Source organism: Lampris incognitus, chromosome 14 (genome assembly GCF_029633865.1).
Source record: "Lampris incognitus isolate fLamInc1 chromosome 14, fLamInc1.hap2, whole genome shotgun sequence".
NCBI lineage: Eukaryota > Metazoa > Chordata > Actinopteri > Lampriformes > Lampridae > Lampris > Lampris incognitus.
Window position 1 is genome coordinate 14,536,979 of NC_079224.1, and position 20,227 is coordinate 14,557,205.

A 20,227-nucleotide genomic window follows, 5' to 3' on the forward strand; every position below is an offset into this window, starting at 1 on the left:
ACCCCAGGGCTTGAACCCAGGACCTTCTTGCTGTGAGGTGACTGCGCTAACCACTGTGCCACCGTGCCGCCCTTAAGGGAGGGTGTGTAGGCCATATTTCTCAGCTACACTCGCTCACACACTATTTAGCCCTGTGGTGGCCTGGCGGCCTGTCCAGGGTGTCTCCCCGCCTGCCGCCCAGTGACTACTGGGATAGGCTCCAGCATCCCCGCGACCCTGAGTAAGGATAAGCGGCGGTTTGGATAATGAATGAATGAATGAATGAATGGAAACACAATCTGAAACCATTAAGGGACACATCTGATCAAGCTAGACAGGGGTAGTACTTAGTCATTTTTAAAACATAAAAAATTAGATGCAGCAGCAGCTGATTCTTCATTTCAGAATGAACTTGTGCCCGGCTCTGTAACAGCAATATTTCACCAAAGGGTAAAACTGTATACAGTCCTGCATTATGTGACCCCTTTAAGTTTCATACAACTAACCAACCCTGAGAAGAAGAAAAAAAAGTTTACTTCAGTGCACTTTAAGGATGGCTCTTTTAAACTATAGATAAGCAAGTGTGGCCTACTTTAATTTAAGGTTTGGTGCACTTGCAAAAAAGTAAAGCTGAGAATAGTACGCTTAAACTTTTCTTGCAATTTTAAGCTCGTCGAATACTTTTTGGACTGCTCTTAGCATTTGTGTAAGTCAGCTAAAAATATACATTCCAGTCCTATACTTATACTTCTAGTTAACTTACAGTACACGTTGAAGTATACTTGGGTGGGTCAGTTTAGTCCCAGAGTATCATAATAGCATATTTACAAGTACATTTTAGCTCCACCAAAGTTGATGTACTTTTTATACCTAGGTATACTTTAAGAAATATAATTTTATGGGGGTGAAATCCATAGTTGTTTTTTTTATCATTTCACCCCTGTTAAATAAACTGAGTTGTAAGGATGTGTGTGTGTGTGTGACGTGTGTGACGTGTGTGACGTGTGTGTGTATCTTATGCTGCGTTTGCTGTGTTTGTCTGTGTCTGTCTTGCACTGTTTGGCGAAGCCACAGCCCTCATTTCATTGTTAACACGTGCCTGCAACTTGTTTTTAGTGACAATAAACTGAACTGAATTGAACGACACCGTGAAGCGATTGTGTGGTAATACATCGCCTATCCACTAGATGGTGCTGTCTCACAGGCCTCGATTAAAAAAGAAAGTCAATTAAACTGTTCGGTCACATCGAGGGGGGGGGGGGGGGACAATACACGGGGAGGGGAAGAAAGACGTGTGAAGTCCCGCTGTTAGCTGCCGAGAGGGTTTTAGTTCAGTCCTCCCGGTTACGTGAGTTTGCTGGCGCTCGCCTCGTCGTCAGGTGCCGCGCTCTCGCGCCCGGCTCACCTCAGCGGAGGGACACCTCCACTTAATTCCACCTCTCCGACGGCGGCTTGAAATATAGGAAGTGGCTTCACCCACCCAAGACGAGGAAGGCTTCCCAGACGCTTTTCTTTTTTCTTCTTCTTTTCACTGTGATTCATAACACACAAAGCGGGCCCGAACTGGAAGAACTGCCCCCCTCCCCGGGGGAACTGGATGTAAGAATAGGTACTTTTTCTTGCTCACCTTTTAGCAAGCGCAAGTGAACGACGACGGTTTGTTTTTTGTTTTTTTGTTGATCTACATTTACTGGAATATTAGTTGTACACCTCCCCCCCACCCCGCTGCTGTCAGCAATGTTCGTAACCCTGAAAGCAACGTGACTGCTCCTGCCTTGGGAGGTGAGTATTACTTTTTGGTTGACTGTCTGGTGTTGATTTTAATCTTTGTCTGACTTCTAACTAATTTCACTTGGCCGTACTTGGTGAGGAACACTGCCTGTGATCGTGTGAGATATGAATGGCGTGTGTGTGTACTGATGCCTGTCTAGCTGCGTTTTATCATGTGCTAATGAAGGAAGTTGAGAGAAAGCCTCCTATAAGACACCGACCCTCTGTACCCTCTGTACCCTCTGTATGTCTGCAGTGGTTTCTCTGCATAGGCAAGTTTACACACGCACCTTACGTCTTAACTTGTGCAAATGCAGAAAAAACTAAAATGCGACATACAGATTAGGACTGACACTGCATTTCTCCTGCTATGCCCCGTAACCTTTGTGCTCTTAAGGACCTGTTTAAAAGAACAACTCTTACCGATAAGTAGTGTTAATTTGATTGATAATTGAGACATTTTTTTTATTATTATTATTTTCAAATTAATTCTACGATTGCTATAAGATACAACGGTGGCTTGGTTCATTGTGACCAGCGAACAGTACATCCATTAGTGAACAGAAGATGGTTAATGGAAACTATCTCTTATCTCTCTCTCTCTCTCTCTATCTCTCTCTCTCTCTCTCTCTCTCTCTCTCCCTCCCTCCCAGTGGGTGGACGTTGAGGGGGGCAGGAGTGGGGTATGGTGAAGCCGGGCTCTGTGCCTCAGGATGAGCACTATGGATGGAGAAGGGGCTGCCAGTGAAGATGGGCGGGTCTGTGTTTTACAGATCTACTCCAGGTTGTCCCAGTGCACAGCTCCCTGCTGTACCCTGAAGGTCAGCACCACGGACACCACCGTCATGGTCATCCAGAACGCAGTGGCCACTATGGGCCTGGATGTGAACCAGGCGTACAGCTTGCTGGAAGTCAGGGAGAACGGAGGGGAGGAGAGAGCGCTGGATGCCGAGGAGTGCCCCATGGAGAGATTTCTACTTTGGCCCCCAGAGGCCCGCAATAGTCACCCTCAGAGCCAGGGGTACTACTTCATCCTCCAAGGCGGAAGTAGCCAGGTTTCAAATAGTGGGGAGGATTATGACAACCTCTGCAATCTGCCCGCCTTGACGGAGGACAGCATTCTGGTGGCCTTACGACAGCGCTTCAGCAAACACAAAATCTACACCTATGCCAGTGGTATCCTCATCGCTGTCAACCCTTACAAGTTCCTGCCCATGTACTACAACCCCAAGTACGTTAAGATGTACGAGAACCAACCCCTGGGGAAATTGAGTCCCCATGTATTCGCCATGGCAGATGTGGCCTACCGTGCCATGCTTAACAAGCAGGTGAACCAATGCATTGTGATATCAGGGGAGAGTGGCTCAGGAAAGACTGAGAGCACCAGCTTTCTTATCCACTGTCTGACTGCCCTAAGCCAGAAACTCTACTGCAGTGGGGTGGAACGAACCATTTTGGGGGCTGGCCCAGTACTAGAGGTAGGTCACTGATACACAACTTAAACATACACATACACAACTTAAACACTGTCAGTCACTTGTGTAAGTTGTGGTAGTCCTATATCTGTAACTGTACAGAAAAGATAAGAACTTATTAGCAGCAATTGTGTGAGACATGCTACGTGTTTCTGGTACTGTTCTACAAAGTGACTGCACTTTGTTCCAGACAGTTTGACCCCCTTTTGCACAATCCACATCTCAAGGCTCAGAAATTTCCTCTCTTACCCATCTTGTTCCTTGCCTTCATGACGAAATCACCCTTAATAAACTGAATTAAACAGGCATCACAGCTAGGGCTGGGAATTGGCAGGTACCTCCCGATTTGATATTGCAACAATATTTTTAGTACAGATTCAATATATGTTGTGTTTTTTCAAATATCATGATATCAGAAATATTGTGATTTGATGATATGACTTTATTTAAGGCTCCACCCCCTCTTATCAACAGTAAAATAGCCCCATGTGTTATAGAAGCTTAAAATAAGAGTATGCTCCCCTGAGTAAACATCAAAACAATTCAACCATTCAGAGATGTAGAAATCTTTACGGTGTCTTTTAATTGTGTTTCAACATTGCAATTTGGGGGAAATGCTGTGATATTAAAATGGTCACGGCTTAGTATCGAGATTTTGTACTGAATCAACCCCCCCATTCTGCCCCTAATACAGTTACCTATCATATGGATGCACCTGGTCCCTTTATTCTATACTGGTCTCAGTGTTTTGTTTACTTGGTGTTAACCAAGCACTTTCATCCATAACTGAGGGAATAATAAGTGAGCTGACTGGACTTGCCTATTAATGAGCTACTGACATCCTGAATATCTAGAATCACGTTTACACAAATTTGTTGGGAAGCAGAATCACTTTGTTTCCCAACAGGTTCATCGGATTTGCCACCGAATGTGTAACCAGCTTGAGGTTCATTGTGTGCCAAAACCGTCTGCCGTCACAATCAAAGCTGGCGCTGTAACTGCACGCCATTGATGTTTACTAATTTCGGCTTCTGTCAAGCAAAAAAGAAAAGAAAAAAAGGAGACGCGACGGTAGGCAAACTAGCAACGAGAACAACCACCTCCACTTGAAGGAAAGACAAATTTATCCACAACATCTGCATCTCCTGCAGTGAAGACAAAAACCCACCTGCGATCACCTCGAACAAAGCTGCATGCGACATCGCCCTGTAACTCTCAGAGCACATCTGTTGAGTTTTACCCTCCCAAAGAGTACTTCTTTTTTTCTTTTACTAGAGATATACAGTATCTATAGTACAAGAGTAAAATGATAGCCATATGACTATAGTGTGCTATTAGCAATATCCTGGTGGTCTTCTACAACCTCAAGCACGTGTAGATGTATGAATACCAACCTGAGGTTTGTTCATCTGTCATTCATTTGAAAACAAATTGCTGGATAATTCATTCCCTTTATAAACTATAATTGAATGGAAGTATGTGAAAAGGAAAGCGAACCCCCAGAATGCTCCTTGCATCTGTTGTGCAGTGCACGTGTGACCGAAAATACTACATTTCTGACTGATTCAAGCCTGGAAAGTGACTGCCGAGGAAAGGATACAGCACAAGTAGTTGTCAGTGTGACGCATAATGGTGCTACGGCGGTGCTAACTAACTCTGGAGCCAACCTCATAATCCCCGCTGTGTGATAGTCAGATTTTTTTTTTGCAAGAGTTTAGATGACTTATATTCTTGTAAAATATTTAAAAATAAGATTGAGAAGTCGTATTCTTTTTTACAGCTGTTTTGTTCCGCGGTAATTTATCTGTTTTTGGACTTGGACATGATGGTTTCATCCATTCATAATGGAGTGCAAATTTAGCATCAGTTTCACATGTTGAGCAAGAGGGTCTCTTTGTTCCCTCTTTGGCTTTCCCATCAGTGTTGTGCTATATGTCCATGAGTAACACATATGTCCATGAGTAACACAGCTAAGCCAGGGACAGAGGTTTGTGTTGGCAGAAACTGAATTTGAATTGTCTAATCTTCATCTCAAGGCAGTTTTGGAGTTTGAAACTGAATGTAAGGGTTCGAAATTGAATTTTGTCTTTATTGCGTTCAGCATCCTTCTTTTGTTTGTTATTTGAAGTGAAAATTCAACACTCAACATGCTTTTTAGTTCCTCACAATCTAGATTCACATCTCTGAGACTCATCTAACATGATCAAGAAAAGATAATTGACCTCCTTTTCATCCAATCATCTCCTCTTGGCATCTGTTACAGGAAGTAGAGTAACCGGAGTAATTCTGTCACAATGGATGATCAGTGATGACTGCTGTCACATGGGACACGATGTGTCATCAAAACTCTTCCTTGACTTAAGTGGTGATCGCTCACCCAAGCAAACGCATTTGGTGTCGTTTTATAAATTTGTAAGTTTATTTCTGAAACTTAAGCCATACTTACAACTCAAATTCAGTTGTTTTAGAACTGAAGTCCAAATCAATGACATACGGATTCAGTTCCTGCCGGCAGTAATAATAATAATAAACATTTGCCTCCACAGAAGGTTGCTTCCTGTTTGGGTTCAAGGCATTAAAAACAAAAGTATTTGTCAAAAATCTGTACCGTTTTGTGTTTCAAGGCTATAAACAAATAAAATAGGCCGACACATTCTCAGGGAATTTCCAGTGTTCTCAATTCTTGGGGAAAATGATAGTGACTTCTGATAAACACCCACTCAGCGTTGTTCGAGGAACCCATTTTCCAGCACACGAGGTCTGAGGGTGGACGAGGAAATAGGAACACCAGATATGATATGACTTGGTATCAGTTCTGTACAAACAACTTGTATGAGACTCAGCATGACTTTTTTTCCCCCACGTGCTACTGACAGTAGTAGCTGTTGCTTCTCTCACCTCTCTGTGCCCCGTGTCACTAATTCAATCAGTGGTGTCATACATGCTAGATTTTCTTTCTATGTTGTAACCCAGCTCCTGGCCAGAAGGGCAGCCTTGTGGTGCCTTATTGATCACAAATAAGACATAACCTTTAACACAATGGACTGTGATCCCCACCTCCCACCCCACTTGTTGCTGATCACACACCCCTACCGAAAAGGACAGCCTTCTCTCAGACATTTCACCGAATTTGAATTCTTTGTTCCTCTGTGAACACGTCTGGCAGGTTTCTCTGAATAGCCTGACAGCTATGCCAGCCTTCCACTGACTCTTCATGTTGCTCCTCCCTCAAATTTTTTTTATCAAAGGGGGTTAGATTTACATAGCTGGAGGTGGGGCTTGGCAGATTATTGTCTTTGGTAAATTGAATTCTTCAACTAGATTGATGATAAATGGAAAAATTGAGGAGTGAGATAATGTGGACTAAGGTGCAGCTAGAAGGACAGGGGCGGTTCAGATACCAACCTATGCACTGAGGCAGAAGAATGTTTGAAAGGGCCAAGTTCCCTGACCCACGTTCAGAGCCATAAATAAGTCAATGGGTTGATTTTCTTTTTTTTGGATTCCCCCCCCCCTTTTTTTTTTCTCCCCAATTGTATCCGGCCAGTTACTCTACTATTCCAAGCTGTCCTGGTCACTGCTCCACCCCCTCTGCCGATCCCGGGAGGGCTGCAGACTACCACATGCCTCCTCCGATACATGTAGAGTCGCCAGCCACTTCTTTTCACCTGACCGTGAGGAGTTTCGCCAGGGGGATGTAGCACATGGGAGGATCACGCTATTCCCCCCAGTTCCCCCTCCCCCCCAAACAGGCGTCCCGACCGACCGACCGACCAGAGGAGGCGCTAGCGCAGCGACCAGGACACACACCCACATCTGGCTTCCCACCCAAAGACACAGCCAATTGTGTCTGTAAGGACGCCTGACCAAGCCGGAGGTAACACGGGGATTCGAACCAGCGATCCCTGTGTTGGTAGACAACGGAATAGACCGCTACGCTACCCGGACGCCCATCGTTCCTTTTTCTTTAGCTGAAATCATTGACTATGACTCACCTGAAAGCTCCCCTTCAGTAATATTTTACAAGCCCATCGAATGGAAAAACAACGCATGCTTTTGATGTTTTTGACCAATGGCCCTTTAAACAAGACAAGGTTAAAACCTGGTATACAGCTGGACCACGACTACATATAAAAAGTGGCTGTTTTGACATCGGTTCCATCAACAGCAGCTCTACTGTACAGCAGTTTTCAAACCCTGATTATTTATACAGTTAAATAGTACCAATTTATGTTTTATATGAAATACAATCACTGCTGCCATGATCACTGGAAAGTCTGGGTGTGACACCCTTTATAAATGCGCTTCAGTTACCACCAACTCTGAAGATGCTGATCATTTTCCCTATGTGTGTGGCTATTTGCACTGGTGTTTGTGATTGGACTATTTTTGCAATTAGGCATTTCCACGAGCAGCAATATATTACGTTCATTATCGTGTGAACCGCTACGCTGATTCACAGCCAATAGGGAAAGGTTTGTGCTAGAATTGATTGGCCGGAGGGAGGCTCTCACTCTGATTAGTTGTTTCACTGTCAGGCGACAAATGACTCTCTGGGCATTTGGTTAAGGTGAGTGGTTAAGGTTAGGGTGAAGGTGAGGGCTAGCCAATTAGAGCCATGCAAATGGTTTTGTCACACGGAGCAGCGCACCCTTCCCGTCCCTCCAGCTGATCCATCGATCTCCAACAGTATCTGTCTGCAGACTACAAGACAGGGGTGTAATGTACAAGACACGCCCCCGAAGTACAACACACGCCCGCATCAGTACAAGAAACGCCTACTTGCCAGTTCAAGAAATACCCCCAGTACAAGAACCCGCGCTGAGGTTAAGGTTGGGAGGGGCAAGTGATGGCCATCCTGCCACAAGTTGCGCCCTACACAGTTCTGCCCTTGTCTTGCAGTCCGCAGATGCCCAAACCCAATGTCACCCCTAAAGCCTAAGCCCTGAACCATCATGGACTTAATTGACATCACCTGGTAAGGCAGCATGGTGGCCAAGTGGTTAGCACTGTTGCCTCACAGCAAGAAGGTCCTGGGTTTGAACCCCAGACCATCCCAAGTCCTTTCTGTGTGGAGTTTGCATGCTCTCCCCATGTTTGCGTGGGTTTTGTCCGGGTGCTCCGGTTCACCCTCAAAAGAAGAGATGCATGTTAGGGTTAATACTCCTGCCTGTGTCCCTGACCAAGGCAGTAGGAGAAGAACTGGAGTTGGTCCCCAGGTGGTGCAGCTGCCCACTGCTCCTGTACAATAGGATGGGTTGAATGCAGAAGACAGATTTCATTGTAACCAAACAACTGTACAATTACAAAAAGGTTTTCTAAGTGCTTGAGTGTGAGAGGCTGCAAGGACTCAAAATAGTATAAATAGTAATGGAACAGCACTTTGCGACATATCAGTGCATTACCTTGACAACACCAAAACATGTTTCATACTATTGTGGGTTTGGGACTTTTTATTTTATATTTTTTAACTTCTTTATGGCCAAGGCACTTGCCGAATGCCTGATTTGAACATCTTCCAGGCTCTTGTCTTACATCAATTTGTTTTTGTCAAAACAGCGCCATTGGCATCCGGGTACTGTGGCGGTGGCGGGCTGTTCCGTTGCCTACCAACACGGGGATCGCCAGTTCAAATCCCCGTGTTACCTCCAGCTTGGTCGGGTGTCCCTACAGACACAATTGGCCATGTCTGTAAGTGGGAAGCCGGATGTGGGTATGTGTCCTGGTCGCTGCACTAGCGCCTCCTCTGGTCGGTCGGGGTGCCTTTTCAGGGGGGTGGGGGAACTGGGGGGAATGGCGTAATCCTCCCACGCGCTACGTCCCTCCAGCGAAACTCCTCACTGTCAGGTGAAAAGAAGCGGCTGGCGACTCCACATGTATCGGAGGAGGCATGTGGTAGTCTGCAGCCCTCCCCGGATCAGCAGAGGGGGTGGAGCAGCAACCGGGGTGGCTCATAAGAGTGGAGTTATTTGGCCAGGTTCCATTTGGATAGAAAAAGGTGTGGGGGGTGGGGGCAGCACCATTAAGCAAAAATGAAAAGAAATAGCTGATGAATAAATTAGGTGTGTAGTAACATATGCTTGCATTCCTCTGTTTTTTATGCACCATCTTAAATCCTTGTTAATGTAGTTTCTTTGTAAATGTAGGCATACCAGCACACCCAATATGCCAGGCAGAACACCCATGTGCCAATGTGTCCTTCCATGCTTGTTTTTTTTTTTTGCGCTTCCGGGCTTCCCCTAGTTTAACATCACAATGCTATGAACTGTGGGTAATTCCCTCAGGCAATGTCTGCAGAAATGTGGACTCACGCAATGTGTGCATAAAGGGCTCAAAATGTCTGCGAGAGTCCTCGCACACTTGACGATTTCACTGTGGGACAACTCTAAGCCCTCATGGGTTTAGAGAGAAAGCACCTCAAAGCCTGTGAGTGTGGACATTGGGCCATACCCTTCTCCTAGCACCAACCATAGCGAAACTCCCACTTCCCTGGTTACCAGCGATGTTATTGGTTGGCTGACCGATTGTGTAACTTCAGTGACATCGTTGTTTCCCGCTTGCTGGAACTGTTGTTGGTCCCCTGATCCAGCAGCCCAATCATGTCAAACTGATCACTCTGTCAGTCAGTCAGTCAGGGACATTGTGTTTGTTGGACTGGCCCCGCTGGCCAGTCCAGCCAAAAATCTCAACTCTCACTGGCCCCCTGCTTACTGTTGTGATTCTTAAACAGGGTCGAGTAAGATTCCAGCCTGTTTAGTAAAATCCCATTTCAAAATGGTTTGGAAATGGGATTTTTAATTCTTGGTTGCTGAGGTATCAGTGTCTTGTTGAACCCATGTGGTGTAAAAATGCAAAAAATGGTACAACAAAAGGGGGATGGCCCCTGTTGTTCTACTATTGCATTTATGAAGAATAGTGTGTTTGGAGTTTGATTGGCCAGATATTGTGAGAGGGCTGCGTTGTGTGTCAGGGTTGAGGAAGGAGAGCAATGAGCTCCAGTGGGGGAATGTGAAGGGCGTTGGCTCGAAGGCAGCATCGAGGAGAGTAGAGAAACAGGATCATGTCGGAACAGGCTCATGTAGGTCATCTGACGAGCCTACACAACTATAATATATAAAAACCACCTCCAAGCCCCCCCCCATACCTCTCTCTCTCTCTCTCTCTCTCTCTCTCTCTCTCTCTCTCTCTCTCTCTCTCTCTCTCTCTCTCTCACTTCTCCACACATGTTCTCTCCACTTCCCTCTTTCTCTGCCACATGCATATGTTTAGGACAATGTGGTTTAGAAGTCCCTCAGTGTTTCCACAGAGGTTTGTTACTGGAGGTGTGTGTGTGAGTGGGAGAGGGGGGGGTCGATAGAGGGGCGGGTATTCTATGGACTTGACACCATACCTGCCTGTAAAGGGATCAGCGCGGTATGTAAGTCTGGTTGTGAAGTTATTGCCCTGGCCTGTCAGGACACGGCCCTTAATACAGCCCATACTGGAACAGAGTAGAACGATACCCCCTAGACGCTGATGTGGGTTTTGCATTTTTTTTCCTCACTTACAGGAAAAATAAACCTTGATGAAGGAGAATGCCAAGGAAGCATTGTAGCATATACCGCAAAATCTTACCTATCCAGTTGTTAGAAGTGAACATGAGTAATGGTTTACCTGTAAATTACACAATTTACATGGGAAAAACCCTAATTTCAAGTTTCACTTTGAAGTTTTTTATAATGCTTCCCATATTTCCACTCATTGTAGCAGCAGGAGTAGTAGTAGTAGTAGTAGTATTGGTAGTAGTAGTAGTAGTAATGGTAATATTAGTGGTAGTAGTGTTGTGGTAGGTTGTGGCAGTAGTAGTAGTGTGTCATAGCAGCAGTAGTAGCTGTAGAATTGGTAAAAGTGGATTTAGTACTAGCAGTAGAGGTAGCAGTTGTAGTAACGGTGGTTGTAGGTGTAAACAAATTCCACGGTCGGAAATTCTTGTATTACCTCAGCTGATGGAATACACAGAAATACAAGCGAGACAAAATAGGCCAAACGGGAATGCAGTACAGCCTCAGTGTTCACTCGTATGCCTCATTAAAAAGGAGTAGGTTTCTGTTTGGTTGAGGTCATACTTTCCATGCTTCTGATAAATGAGTCAAGTGGCTATCACACGCAAGTATCTTGGAAAATCCTCATTTGAAATCAGTTGAAATCTTGCCTATCCGGAACACTAGAAATGAATTGTGGGATGGGCAAGGAGGGTTTTAATGATTAATTGATAGAGGAAGCTGACATCCTGACACACTTGGTCCATTATGAATATATTCTAACTAATTTGTTACAAGATCTACCCATTTTTTTTATATTTTTGTTGCTAACAGTAAACCCAACAGTTCAGAGTCAGACTATAGGCTGATTTCATTCTTTCCATTACATAGGTTAGCATGGTTAAACATTACCCATATTGAAGGGGCATCCAGGTGGCGTAGCGGTCTGTTCCATTGCCTACCAACACGGGGATTGCCGGTTTGACTCCCCCGTTACCTCCGGCTTGGTCAGGCGTTCCTACAGACACAATATGCCATGTCTGCGGGCAGGATGCCGGATGTGGGTATGTGTCCTGGTCGTTGCACTAGCGCCTCCTCTGGTCATTTGGGGCGCCTGTTCGGGGGAGAGGGGGAACTGGGGGGGAATAGCGTGATCCTCCCACGCGTTATGTCCCCCTGGCGAAACTCCTCACTGTCAGGTGAAAAGAAGCAGCTGGCGACTCCACATGTATCGGAGGAGGCATGTGGTAGTCTGCAGCCCTCCCCAGATAGGCAGAGGAGGTGAAGCAGCAACCGGGATGACTCGGAAGAGTGGGGTAATTGGCCAAGTACAATTGGGGAGAAAAATGGGGGAACCCCCCCCCCCCAAAAAAACCCAAACATTACCCATACTGGATTCTTTTGGCAGGCAATGCCACAGCCATCCACCACCTGAAGTAATGTATTTGATAGTCTCCTGTACAGCAAATCTTTATAATGTTTAATTTTGTGTACCAGCTATCTGTGGAACTTAATTTCACAGTTTTTTCCACTCTAACACAATGTTCCTATGTTTTGAACAGGCCTTTGGAAATGCCAAAACAGTGCAGAACAACAACTGTAGTCGGTTTGGAAAGTTCATCCGGCTCAACTATCTAGAGAGTGGTGTTGTCAGAGGGTGAGGCATCATCTCTTATTTTTCTTACGTTTCTACTTCTCACCTGCTCTCTCAGAGACACCCTGATGCTACTGCAAGAAAAGCAAACATAATCACAGACCTTCATGCCAGGCTCTTTGGTTTATGTTGGCCGCCTGATTTGTAACAGTGTCTGTATTGTATAGTCAGTAGCTCGAAATGAATTAAATCAAACTGACATGTTTAACTTTCTATATGTGACCCCTGGCGGCTCAGCTCCTTTTCCCTTGGCTGGTCTCTGTAACTTTCCTTTTGTTTAATTTCTCTTCTCATTCACCAAGTTAAATCGGTAAGTATGTATTAGTTGTTTTAATGTCTCTGTTGGTGTGTCTCTTCTCTTGTCTTGTCCCTTCTCTAACTGTATTTCACAGGGCTGTAATTGAGAAGTACCTGCTAGAAAAGTCTCGCCTTGTGTGCAGGGATAAGAATGAGAGGTATGAACAAAGAGAAGCAACTCCTAACCTTGGACGATAAACAAAGCTTTGCAGATGTTTTATTTCGAAATGGGTGTTGGTAACACCGATCAGATTGGGATCTCCATATACGTCAGTTAAAGCTACAACCCTGAAGAGTTACATGCAGACAAATGTCCTTTTTGTTCTCTTCCTTAAGTATTTAAGACTGGCTAGTCCACGAACATCCAAATCATTATACCTGGTGCAGCTTTTCATTTTAATGTTTATGTAAGATTCGACTTAGAGACGAGAGAGATATTGGTTGTAACAAACTCCTAGAACTTAGCAAATTTAGGATACTCAGCCATCAGGCTACATCTGCGTTTCTTCCAGTTCGGCTCATACTTTACATTACTTCCTGGTCTCGTCTCACGAGAGCCCCCCATCAAAGACTAACCAGAGAGCATGCGCATTAACATAAGTCCCAATACATTACAGTTTACATCCAGGAGAAAAAGGGAGGTGGTGGTGAGTCTGAAGGCGACTCAGAGCCGTGTGGTTTACAAGCATGCATGACTGACAATTTGCAGACCTGCACCAACAGTTACTACAACATGAATAAAATTCATGTTTAACCACATCTATTTTTGTTTGGCTGAAGGGGAAGGTACTGACACCGCAGCAGTTTCATATTGGCTGCCCACGCAGTATCACTACAAGAGTTAGTAAAGAAAAAAAATTACAATCTTCAAGAATGCAACTTTAATTGCCTTCCAAAAAAAAAAAGGCTATTTTTGGGCGTGCGGGTGGCGTGGCGGTCTATTCCGTTGCCTACCAATACGGGGATCCCGGTTTGAACCCCCGTGTTACCTCCAGCTTGGTCAGGTGTCCCTACAGACACAATTGGCCGTGTCTGCGGTGGGAAGCTGGATGTGGGTATGTGTCCTGGTCGCTGCACTAGCGCCTCCTCTGGTCGGTCAGGGTGCCTGTTCAGGGGGGAGGGGGAACTGGGGGGAATAGCGTGATCCTCCCAATCGCTACGTCCCCCTGGCGAAACTCCTTACTGTCAGATGAAAAGAAGCGGCTGGCGACTCCACATGTATCAGAGGAGGCATTTGGTAGTCTGCAGCCCTCCCCGGATCAGCAGAGGGGGTGGAGCAGCGGCTGGGACGGCTCGGAAGAGTGGGGTAATTAGATGGCTACAATTGGGGAGAAAAAAGGGGGGGGGGAGACATGGCCATTTATATCTACAAACAAGAAGGCAATCCAGGCACTCCAAATATAAGAAAATCTTAAGTGAGGAAGGAAACGTGATGAAGACCTTAGTGATCAAAACATGTTGGCTTTTTAATGACGTAGCCATTACAATAAAGGCTTTTTAACATTTGCTCCCTCGCTTAATATTTTCTTATATTTGGAGTGCCTGGATTGCCTTCTTGTTCGTAGTAATCTGTTTCTCCGCTTTCCAAGAGCACCCGGCACATTTGTTTGAGCTACGTTTGATCGTATAGCGCAACCAGACATCCTATTTCCCTGGCCGTTCATATCTCTTCTGATTCTCACACTGATATCACTTGTTTGAAGTTTTATATGGTCACTAGATAGAGAGCCAATTCAAAGCATGTTATGTGGAGGCACCACTGTGCTCGAGTCACCTTCAAAGCATCCTACGCAAATTCAGTAAATATGATTAAAATGAATTTCTCGTGTTGATAAATGATATGGATGATGGTCACATATTAAACCCCCTGTGTTTTTGGTTGTCTGATCTCTGACCCACAGGAACTACCACGTTTTCTATTATCTGCTGATGGGAGCGTCAAAGGAGGAGCGGAAGGAATTTAAGCTTCTGCAGCCCCAGGATTACTTCTACCTCAAGCAGGTATACTTCCTGTACGGCCAAATTCCTGTGTGATTTCTGACGCAAAGCCACATTCAGTATATCATTATATCAGTAAAGACTAGGGACGGGTATCGAAACCCAGTATTAGACAAGCACCGGTGCTAAATTATTAAAGACCCTAGTACTGATAAGCGCCAACGTTTAACCGATCTGCTATCGGTATTAGAGAAGTTAAGAAAATACATTTCCTATTTATTTAGGCTACATTTAGTTAGGCTGATGCATTTTCCCTATTCCCAGGCCTGAAGCGCGATCTCTCTCTCTCTCGAAGCCTGTCGTATGTGTGCGAGCCAAGGGGCGGGGCCAGCTCTCTGCCTATCTCTCTGCCTATCTCTCTGGCATGCACACACACACACACAGACACACACACACACACACACACACACACACACACACACAGAGCCTGCTCTTAGTGGCAATGGCGGAGGGAGAACTAAACGTTCAACAGTCTGGTTGTACTTCACTAGAGTCGATACTGACAATGCTCGTTGCCACAAGTGCACAAGTCTTTTGCATGTAAGGGCAGAAACACAAGCAATCTTTTGAAACATCTAGTGACAGTGCATCAAACACAGGCGGAGAAATGCACTGTATTCGACTGCCTAGCTTGTAGCTCATCTCTCGTTGCCCCATCCACCTCAGGTATGTTATGTATGCTAGCAGCCTGGAGCCCGCACGGCGTTATCTGAATTATACAAACACGGGTTAATGATTAAAAGTAACACTCTGCCCAGACATGAGACAACAAAACACTGTTTAAAAAAATAACAAAAAGATCCAAAGAGAGTACCAGATCAATAAGCAGTATCAGTAAGAGTTGTATTACCATTAAAATCTTAACAATACCCATCCTTAGTAAAGGCCGATATGACATGTATATTTTATTTTTAGCGTTTAATAATTGCTATTACTGCTCCTGTCTCTCTCTCTCCCTCTCTCTCTGCCTGTCTTCACATGTCCCCCACCCCCACCCCACGCTCATATAAAGCCAACTTTCTGTGTTCCCCTGCCTGATTGACGATGAGTAAAAGTATGATGCAACACCTAACACCTGAAGTGTGGACTAACTTAAGGTTTTACAACCAACAAATGAGATTCCAAGTAGGACAGCCTCCTTCTCTCCCTCTCTCAATGCTGGGTTGAGGATATGAACCTATTAGGATTTTCTTCTTGCAGAGTTAACGGGGAACCATCTGCAGTATTGCATCACATCATGTCACACAGCATTGCACTGTAGCAATAAGGATCTGATTCCAGTCATATAAGTCTTTTGGGTTGTTAAAATGCATCTAGATGCACTGGATCTTGTATCAAGATATGAGGTCTCAGAAGGTGAGACGCACGCCCCAAGCCTGTTGTCTGTTACCAGGAGAATATCCCACTACTTGTGTCAGACATGCCTCCCCTTTCTCTTTTAATTTGTCTTTTTCTTTTTATTGCCCTACAGGAAGACTTCCTTTTAGATAAAGATGAAGAGAAACTTAGGCAGGAGTACAAGAGGCTCCATCAAGCTATGGAGATGGTTGGCTTCCTTGATGCCACCAAGAAACAGTATGTATGGATTTCATAATGTAGCACCTAACAGAAATGCATGAGTTTGATAATGTGATATTAACCTGAAATGCTGTTCAGAAAAAGTAAACAGTCAAGGTAGTAGAGCACTATGTCATTCTCTTGTGAATATTGCCCCTAGAAATGCTGTGAAGTACTACTTGGCCATGTTTAGTGCAGTAAATACACCGATGATGCCAAAACATTATGACCACCTGCCTAATATGCTGTTGGTTCTCCGTTTACCGCTAAAACCCGCCGAGGTATAGAATAGAATAGAATACCCTTTATTAGTCATTTTATACATACATACAAATGACATTTACTTTCTGCATTTAACCCATCCTAGCTGTGTAGCTAGGAGCAGTGGGCAGCCGCTGTGCAGCACCCAGGGACCAACTCCAATTATTTCTTCCTGTTGCCTTGGTCAGGGGCACAGACAGGAGTATTAACCCTACCTAACATGCATGTCTTTTTTGATGGGCTTTACAAGACCTCTGAAGGTGTCCTGTGGTATCTGGCACCAAAACATCAGCAGCACAACCTTAAAGTCCTGTAAGTTGCCTGGTGGAGCCACCCTGGATCGGAGTTGTTGGCTCAGCACATCCCACGGATGCTCAATTGGATTGAGATCTGGAGAATTTGGAAGCTAGGGCAACACCTTGAACACTTCATCACGTTCCTCAAACCATTCCCTAACAATGTGTGCAGTGTGGCAGGGCACATTATCCTGCTGAAAGAGGCCACTGCCATCAGGGAATACCGTTGCTATGAAGGGGTGTACCTGGTGTACCTGCAATGATGTTTAGGTAGGTGGCACGTGTCAAATTGACATCCACATGAGTGGGAGGACCCACGGTTTCCCAGCAGAACATTGCCCAGAGCATCACACTCCTTCCACTGGGTTGTCGTCTTCCCACAGTGCATCCTGGTGCCATCACTTCCCCAGGTAAACGACGTACATGTACACACCATCCACGTGATCCCCCCCCCCCCATTGTACTTGGTCAATTACCCCACTCTTCCAAGCCGTCCCAGTCACTGCTTCACCCCCTCTGCCGATCAGGGGAGGGCTGCAGAGTACCACATGCCTCCTTCAATACGTGTCGAGTTGCCAGCTGCTTCTTTTCATCTGACAGTGAGGCATTTCGCCAGGGGGACGTAGCACGTGGGAGGATCACACTATTCCCCCCAGTTTCCCCTCCCCCCTGAACAGGCATCTCGAGGTGCTAGTGCAGTGACCAGGACACATATCCACATCTGGCTCCCCACCCACAGACACAGCCAATTGTGTCTGTAGGGATGCCCGACCAAGCCGGAGGTAACACAGGGATTCGAACTGGCAATCCCCATGTTGGCAGGCAACGGAATAGACCCCTATGCTACTCGGATGCCCCCATCCACATGATCTAAAAGAAAACGGGACTCATCGGATAAGGCAACCTTCTTCCACTGCTGCAAGGTCCAGTTCCGACACTCGCCCTTTGTAGGAGCTTTTGACGGTGGACAGGAGTCATCATGGGCACTCTGACTGGTCTGCAGCTACATAGCCCCATACACAGCAGGGTGTGATGCACTGTGTATTGTGACACATTCCCCCCATAACCATCATTAAAATGTTCGGTGACTTGTGCCACATTCTGTCTGTTTGAACCAGACGGAATAGCCTTCATTGCCTTTGCTCATTGATGAGCCTTGGGCACCCAACACCCTGTCGCCAGTTTGTGGGTTTTCCCTCCTCGGACCACTGTCAGTGGGGCCTCACCACTACCGACCAGGAGCACCCCACAAGCCTTGCCGTTTCAGAGATGCTCTGACCCAGTCGTCTGGCCATAACAATTTGGCCCTTGTCAAAGTCGCTCAGGTCTTCACTCTTAGCCATTTCTCCTGCATCCAACACATTGACTAGGAGAACGGATTGTCCGTTTACCATCTATTCTACCCAGACCTTGACATGTGCCCTTATTTGGAGATGATCAACATTATATGGTTCACCTATGACTATTCATAATGTTTTGGCTCATCAGTGTAATTGATAATAATGGTTTAAACCTATCTGGAGTACTAGACGGAAAGGAGTTTGCCATCACGGACATTATTGTAAGTTCCAGAAAGTGTAGTTAAAGGACAATATGATTTGTTTGAAATGGCTTTTGTTTAATTTTTCTATGCTTGTACCTGTATTAAAAATGAATGGTTTATTTCAAGTTGGTACACAGAAGCCACCCAGCAGTACACCAAGTAGGTTTAAACAAAAAGCTGCTTATTATTTGCAAATAGTAGTATAGTTTTATGTGCAATAGAATTTCATACCATTCCAACTTTACAGTACTTCATTAGTGCTCCTGATACTTCCCGCTAAAAAGTATGAATACCCACACCTCTCTGTATGGCAACAAGTGAAATTAATAGAGGGTTACCCCAGAATTCCTGCACCGTCTACTGGTGGCAGGAGCGAGTCAGAGCTTGTCAAGGCAAGCAACAGAAAAATGCAGTGAGCATGTCAGCAGGTGTCTTAACTGCCTCACAGTGCATCATGTGCTTGAAATGGAAGCAGCGTTATTTCTCACTATTGTCAGCTGTTGAATGAGTCTACGTGAATGAGTCAAAAGCCTGATGTTCAATTATAATGATGATAATGCTATGATAAGACCTCAGGAAACAATTAGACATGCATGCTAACATTTTCCTCAAGTTGTGGCTGTGTTAGTGTGTGTGTGGCATGGTGTGTTTGCAGACGTGAGTGTGTTTGTGCGCATACTGTACGTACAGCTTTGAGTATGCATACGGGTAAATGCACCTGTGTACACACTTGTACGTTTGTGTGTGTGCCTGTGTCTTCACTACTGTGTGTATGTGTGCATTCATACAACTCAGGGTGTTCTCCATCCTGTCTGCCATCCTGTACCTGGGAAATGTGACATACACCCTGACAGAGGAGGGTCAGGTGCTGGAGGTTGGACCTGCTGATGTCCTGTCCACACTGTCTGACCTGCTCAAGGTACTTCACTTAAACACCAAACATGTTGGTTAATGGTAAATGGACTGCATTTAGATAAAGCTTTTCTAGTCTACCAACCACTCAAAGCGCTTTACAGTGTGTGCCTCATATTCACCCATTCACACACACGCACATTCATACACTGATGACGGAGGCTGCTATGCAAGGCGCAAACCTGCTCATCAGGAGCAGTTAGGGGTTCAGTGTCTTGCTCAAATACTCTTTGACACGCTCTCTGGGGGAGAGCGTGTCAAAGCCATGCTGACCCATCTTATACACTATTTGGTATGTCATGTGTTTCGTTGAATAACTATGACTGTCGCTTCCTTTCTGCAGGTGAAAAAAGAGCTACTGGTGGAAGCCCTGGCCAAGAAAAGAGCAGTGACCTCTAGCGATACGCTAATATTACAGTACACATCGAAAGAGGTAAATTATCACAGTTTCATTGTAGACTGAGTGCGCTGAGGGTGGAATAGAAGAGCATTTTACCCATGGGGGGTCGGGGAGTTACCTGCTTTGCAGCTACTACTGCTGGGTCTGAGCATACCTCAGAGGCTGGAATCTTTGATTTGTAAAATAAATAAATAAACCCTGAAGTCCTTCCTCTTTCAAAAGACATTTTTTACAACTTTAGTAATCCGCTGCATCCCTGCTTCATTTTTCTTCCCGTTGTGTTTCACCTGCCATTAGTTGTTTTTTAACTGCAGCATTTTGACATTCATTCTGAACAGAAAGCCAAATAGAATTTACTGTAATTGATTCTCTTTTCGTTGTTTGAATTTGTTGACAATTTTATGGTGTGAATAGGCCACCACAGCACGAGACTCCATGGCTAAGTCTCTGTACAGCGCCCTGTTTGACTGGATCGTCCTGCACATTAACCATGCGCTCCTCAACAGGCGGGATATGGAGGAGTCGGTCTCTGTAAGTTGTTCATCATAAACCATCCATTTATCTA

General features: G+C 45.2%; 1 protein-coding gene across 3 annotated transcripts in view; it reads left to right on the forward strand.

The window, feature by feature from the left end:
- Window positions 1-1,333: 1,333 nt before the first annotated feature.
- The window catches only part of myo9b (myosin IXb), a 48,198-nt gene continuing 29,304 nt past the window's right edge, over window positions 1,334-20,227 (forward strand). For all 3 annotated transcript variants that reach the window (XM_056292631.1, XM_056292632.1, XM_056292633.1), the window contains exons 1-9: window positions 1,334-1,761; window positions 2,403-3,227; window positions 12,307-12,401; window positions 12,791-12,853; window positions 14,597-14,696; window positions 16,165-16,268; window positions 19,146-19,269; window positions 19,606-19,695; window positions 20,077-20,193. In XM_056292631.1, the coding sequence (XP_056148606.1) occupies window positions 2,463-3,227; window positions 12,307-12,401; window positions 12,791-12,853; window positions 14,597-14,696; window positions 16,165-16,268; window positions 19,146-19,269; window positions 19,606-19,695; window positions 20,077-20,193 (1,458 nt within the window). In that variant the 5' untranslated portion in view covers window positions 1,334-1,761; window positions 2,403-2,462. The remainder of the gene's footprint in view (window positions 1,762-2,402; window positions 3,228-12,306; window positions 12,402-12,790; window positions 12,854-14,596; window positions 14,697-16,164; window positions 16,269-19,145; window positions 19,270-19,605; window positions 19,696-20,076; window positions 20,194-20,227) is intronic.